This window comes from Protopterus annectens, chromosome 2.part1, assembly GCF_019279795.1.
Source record: "Protopterus annectens isolate FY-2018-M chromosome 2.part1, PAN1.0, whole genome shotgun sequence".
In the NCBI taxonomy this organism is placed as follows: Eukaryota; Metazoa; Chordata; order Ceratodontiformes; family Protopteridae; genus Protopterus; species Protopterus annectens.
Genome location: NC_056729.1, coordinates 1,933,327,443 through 1,933,333,089, shown reverse-complemented (window position 1 = coordinate 1,933,333,089; position 5,647 = coordinate 1,933,327,443). Strand labels below are relative to the sequence as shown.

Sequence of the window (5,647 nt, the reverse complement as noted above, 5' to 3'; positions counted from 1 at the left end):
AATTTGTTCTGTGGCCTCAACCCAGGAGAATGCTTCAAGGAATCTCTTATATAAGCCCTATTTGTTAAAAATTCTAGTTTTGTAATATTTTGCAGGACTGAACATCCCATTTTAAAAATTAGAATACAAATAATTGTTTCTGTAACTTATGTTTAATTATATTAATTGTTGCTTCTCAGAGGAAATATGAAAGATTGTTTACTAAATGCATTTCTTATTCATTTATCTTCTTAACAAATCCATCCGGCCTAATAAATCGGCATTGCCTAGTTTGCTAAAGTACTTTGCCCCTATTTGGCCTTCATTATTTCCTGCTGCTATTATTCTCAGTCAGTATACAGTGAACCCTTCATCAAATTTTACAATTTCTTTCACTTACCTTTTGATACATTTAGTTTGTTTTCTATTCACAGTTTTGTGTGGCTTCCTTAATAATTCCTCCATTTTCTTTATGCTCTTTCCCTTTGAGGACTGTTCTAAATGCATGTGGTGTCAACGTGCTTTTGAAACTGACCATCACTGCCACTCCTATATCGTCTGCTTAGGATTATACCTTCAGGTAGCTGTGTGGATAATTATTTTATTTATTGCGTTTGTTAACCGGGAAAGTCTTCTGGGCCTTCAGCATCAGAGACGGTAAACGAGTACAGCATTTGACCAGCTGCAAGATTAGATTTTTCAACTTTCAGCATCATGTGTTTTTGGATCTTAGTGGCCTGACTGGGTGGTATGTAGTCAATAAGAAGGAGAGGGAGGGGCATGTTGAAGGCTTGTATATGAGTTTATGTGCAGTGGTTAATTGTGAATAATTGAGGCAGTGTGGGAGTTCAAGCCAGTTTAGCTGTTGTAGAGATAAGCAGTGGTGTGCTGAGGTTTTAGAATTTGTTACAAATTTGGCAATCTTTTTGTAACATGAGTCCAGTTTGGTTTTTAGGGAGGACTGGATATTGATGAGGATTGGGGCACCAATGTATGCTGCCAGTTCCGTTTGCTTGGTGGACAGTATTTTTATTTAAAATCTGTTTAGTCAGATGCATTTGACCGACTATACAGATGGTTGAGTGGTATGAGAGACTGCACAGTTCTTAGGGTTGGGGAATAGTCCATCTCCTCAATTATATGTGACCTTGGAAGTATATAAAGTTAGCATGGGAAATGGGGGTGGTGGGGCAGAAGGAGGCTTGCCCCTTGGAAAAACAATGTTTTTCATTTTTTTTAAGGTTTACATGGACCAATGTTGTTTGTCGGCACATGTGTAGTAATGCATCATCATTCCAGTTTGCTTTAACCATCTGGAACGTTCTGAGGAAGCTCTGCAATAGTACAGTGAAAGCGTGCTCAACTGAATTGTTTTGCCCTGTTTGTACTTTTTGGAAATTTTACATTTGGATTAAATATTTCTACACTTTGGATTCTGCTTCTGCCCGGAGTCGTTTCTTTTGGTGTATATTAGAAAACAGAGTGATATACAATACATGAACAAGTAATTCTTTGATTTATTTAGGTAGATTCAATATTGTGCTGTTCACACTTGAGCCAGTAACTTAGCTCTTTAGCACTTAGTAAGAGATTCAAGGAAATCATTCAAAATTTCTGCCTTAATTTCTTAGTACTTCAGCAGATATATAGAGATGATAACACTTTATACTGTCTAAATTCAGCCCCATTTGGACTCAGTGATGTAGTAGTTCCTGTAAAGATGGTTTAGAGCTCAACATGCATCCCGTACATTAGCTAAACAGAGAACTCCAGCTCTTGCATGTCCAAGTACCTCTCTTGGATGTATGATAAATATTAACTACCTGTATCCTTCCAACAGAGGTTCTTTATGGGATCAGTGGATTTTTGTAGTATTAACCATTTCTTCAGTGGGATTGTCCTCTTAACTATTATGACCTTCAAGCTGATTATAATAATAAAATGATGCAGGGGAATGATGCTCTGCAAGGGCCATACCACCCAAATGTGTCTTTTTACTCTGTTTAGTTTCTGTAATTTTGCAAGACTAACATTTTTTGATCTTTATGAACCATTCCCTTTCTGTTGTTTTATATATGAATGTAATACCTTTTTCAGCTGACTGATTACTGAAAGTATGATTTTGAAAACTGAGAGTCAAAAAAATCTTTATATCTCTATACATATATATATATATATATATACATATATATATATATATATATATATATATATATATATATATATATATATACATATACACACATACATACATACTAACTCCATTGTTGCACCACAGTGGAGAAAAGGAAGAAAATCCAAAAAGCATGCAGTTGGCTCATGCAGTACAATAGAATACATGTCGATGAAACTCGCCAGAATGGAACATGGTCTCACTGACGACGCATGATGGCAGAATGTATGATGACTTGTAGGAATTACTTTTCTGTCACTACAGAGGATGTAGCGATATCTGTGTGTGTGTGTGTGTGTGTGTGTGTGTGTGTGTTTGTAATTTGACTCTGTCTCTTCCTGCAGTGTTTCATTTGCTGCTTGTGGTGTTTATGATTTCAGTTTCTTCAGGAGATTATTTTTACCTTATTAGATGCCTTACTATTCCCGATTCCTGACCAGGTAATGTTGTTGTGTCTTTCGGCTTTTCCTGGTTAGGGGTCGCCACAGCGGAACTCCGGTCCGCTAATGATTGGCAGTAGATTTTTGCATGCTGAGTTGCCAGCCCTGGCGGACAAGCTTCAGCGAAGGTACGCCCATTCACGCATGTCTCCACACAGAAGACGCTCTAGCTGAGAATCATATTTATTGCATCTTTTATTTCTGTGAAGTATATTTAATTGTGCCACAGCCCTGACTCCTGTTTTGTTGTTTCTTTATTATTTATTAGTAGTATTTGTATGAAGATTAAGTATCACTTTTTGGAGAAGTTCTTTTTTTGACATTTTTCTGCACTAAATAAGTTTTCAAGAAATGGGCAGTTTACTGGATATTGAAATATGTGAGTTAATAGGGATCTTTAAATGAATCATCACACTGAGCTTATTTATATTATTATATTATATATTATATTATATTATATATTATATTATATTATATTATATATATAATTACATATATGTGCATGTGCTCAAGGTTCAGAAAGGCCTGAAGGTTAAGCATTGTCTTGTTTACATGCCTAATGTTAAGCAAGGCCTGCTTTATAGACTTGATTTGAATTTATTAAGTTGAAGGGTCCATGCTTAAAAAGGCATTATGAGGGTAAAAAAAGTGTTTTGTCTAATATTCAGAAGCCCAGTGGGCAGAGGTGTAGGTTATCTGTCAGGACTGTTGGTCATCTTATCCCATGATGACACACATTGAATCAGCCTAGAATGACACCAGTTTGGAGCCTTTGGTTGAAATGAATTACTTTTCCTTTGCACTGTGACATCATTCACAGGGATGGTAAGATATGCGTATACTGTTGACAAAGTGGATGTAGGCTTAGTGGGTGTGATGTAAACATGAAGTTGATGTTTGGATCCAATAAAATGTACTGTAGATCACTCAGGAATGCATTTTTAGCATCTCATCATATGTAAGCTTCATGTTAGAGTTGGATAACCATGAGTTGGGAGTATCCTGTTCTCTGACAACATTTTTTAAACATGATGGCTTTCAGTCTGGAAAAAATATTTACAGTTGTGAGAGCTAGAGTCTGTTTTACATAGCAGTAAGTGGTCGTCTATGACGTGAACTTTAGGCAGTTTATTTATCTATTTATTTTTATTTATTTAATTGTGGTAAAGAAGTATAGTTGATAGAGTGCCTCAAGGTGTCTAGTGCAAACAGACTGGCAACAAACAGAGTTAGGATAGGCTGCAATTCCTTGGTAACAGAGATCAGGGATACAAAGGCACAGATCTGGTAGAAGCTATACTCTGAAATATTTGGAAACACAATATGACTGTATCTGGGCTGGTATAATGGTTAAAGTATTTATGTCACAAACACAAGGTGCAGGGTTTGATTCTCACATTTGAAAAGGAAATTGGCTAGGCTTAAAATGGCCCAGCTAGCTTATGAACCTCTGTATAGTGGGGTCTCCTTCAGGGAGTAGGGATACACACTTAATGACTTGTGGAAATGATATGTACAAAAAAACAGTACAGGCTAAGATAGGATAGACAAACAAATGCCAGTTACTAGGCAGCAAAATATAGAGAGCTGATGGCATGATATGAGGAACTATACAAATGTGCACTGTAACTGGAAAGACAACAGAATACCAGTGAATAAGCAGGACAAAACAAAGCATTATATCAGTACCTATGTAACCGTGCATTGTAGCACAGAACACTACAGCAGAACTACAAGTATCTCATGCAATAAAGTATAACACAGCAGAAATATAGATAACGTTCATTACAGACAATGTGCAATACAGGATAAATATAGTTGGAACAGTATAACCCTCTGTGTCACAACACACTATACCAGACTATCACAACAAGCAAGATCCAGTGCCACAGAAAACATTTAATAAGCAATGCACTGCAGTAACTCAGGGCAGTATAACATTGTTAGACTCATCACAGTTTAGCAGAATATTACAATAATCTGACAGGGTTGTCACAGACTGTACAGTGTAATATTATCAAACACAGCACAGTGTAGTAGGCCATCATAACAGGCAGGCTGAGGGACCACTACATTAGCAAGCTTAAGAGGCAGAGAAAAAAGACTATATAGTCTGTCTTTCCATACTTATACAACACATACCAGAATTCAGACACCACAAATAATGCAGGCATAAGCATTTGAGAAACAACAAGATTATGTCAGGTTTCACATGTAAACACAGTTAAAGCAGGCATAGGGGTAGAGAAGAAATGTTAATAAAGCAAGCTTAGCAGATAACACGACACAGAGTTTTATTCTTTGTTATGAATATATGTTATTCTTTGTTATGGAATACATTTATCCATCACACCATTTTCTAAAACGCTTGGCCCAGTGATTTTCACAGTTGTAGCAGGTTGTACAGAACAGGCTTCAGTATCCTCTGCACCATTTGCCAGTTCATCCCGTAGGATCTCTTGAAATTTCCAGACAAGCTGAAAGACATGTGTTCTTTTGTAGGATCTGGGCTTACCTCTTGGCCTTAGTCCAGTGGGAGGTGTCTATTGAACCTACAATTAGCCATACAAGTGTACATCCTCTCAAAGTACCTAGATCACCTACACTGGCTTCTGTCTCCTTGGAGGAGAACTGGATCTACCTTGAATTTTTCTGGATTGCTGGTCTCACTGAAGATGAGTCTAGCAAACTTTTAAGCAAATCTTATTTATGGCACTTGTATCCATAGATTCATCCCTTCAGCTTCTGACTATAGGTGAGGATAGGAACTAAAACTGTCTAGTAACTTGAGAGCTGCCAATTACAATTTTTCCCTTGCTTCATAGTCTCACTGCATTATAACGCCTGGAGTACTCCTGCAACTACAACAATCTGCTACTTAATCTCCCAGCCTCCACTTGATGTAGCTGCTGCCATGTGAAACGCAGAAAGCAATCCGTTCTTTTCTGGAAGAAAACCATGACCTCTGGTTGGAGGGCTGATTTTAGAGATTTTAACATACTAGAAACATAGATGCTTTGTTCTGGCCTCCTGCAAATATGAGTCAATGAAATGT

The 5,647-nt window shown here is 37.2% G+C and overlaps 1 protein-coding gene across 2 annotated transcripts in view; it reads left to right on the top strand.

Annotated features, from left to right (window-relative positions):
* LOC122794696 (isoaspartyl peptidase/L-asparaginase-like) overlaps window positions 1-1,410 on the top strand; it is a 1,819,013-nt gene extending 1,817,603 nt beyond the window's left edge. For both annotated transcript variants that reach the window (XM_044063331.1, XM_044063329.1), the window contains exon 7: window positions 1-1,410. This exon is cut by the window's left edge and continues 152 nt beyond it. In XM_044063331.1, coding sequence (XP_043919266.1) covers window positions 1-54 — 54 coding nt within the window. In that variant the 3' untranslated portion in view covers window positions 55-1,410.
* Window positions 1,411-5,647: the final 4,237 nt, after the last annotated feature.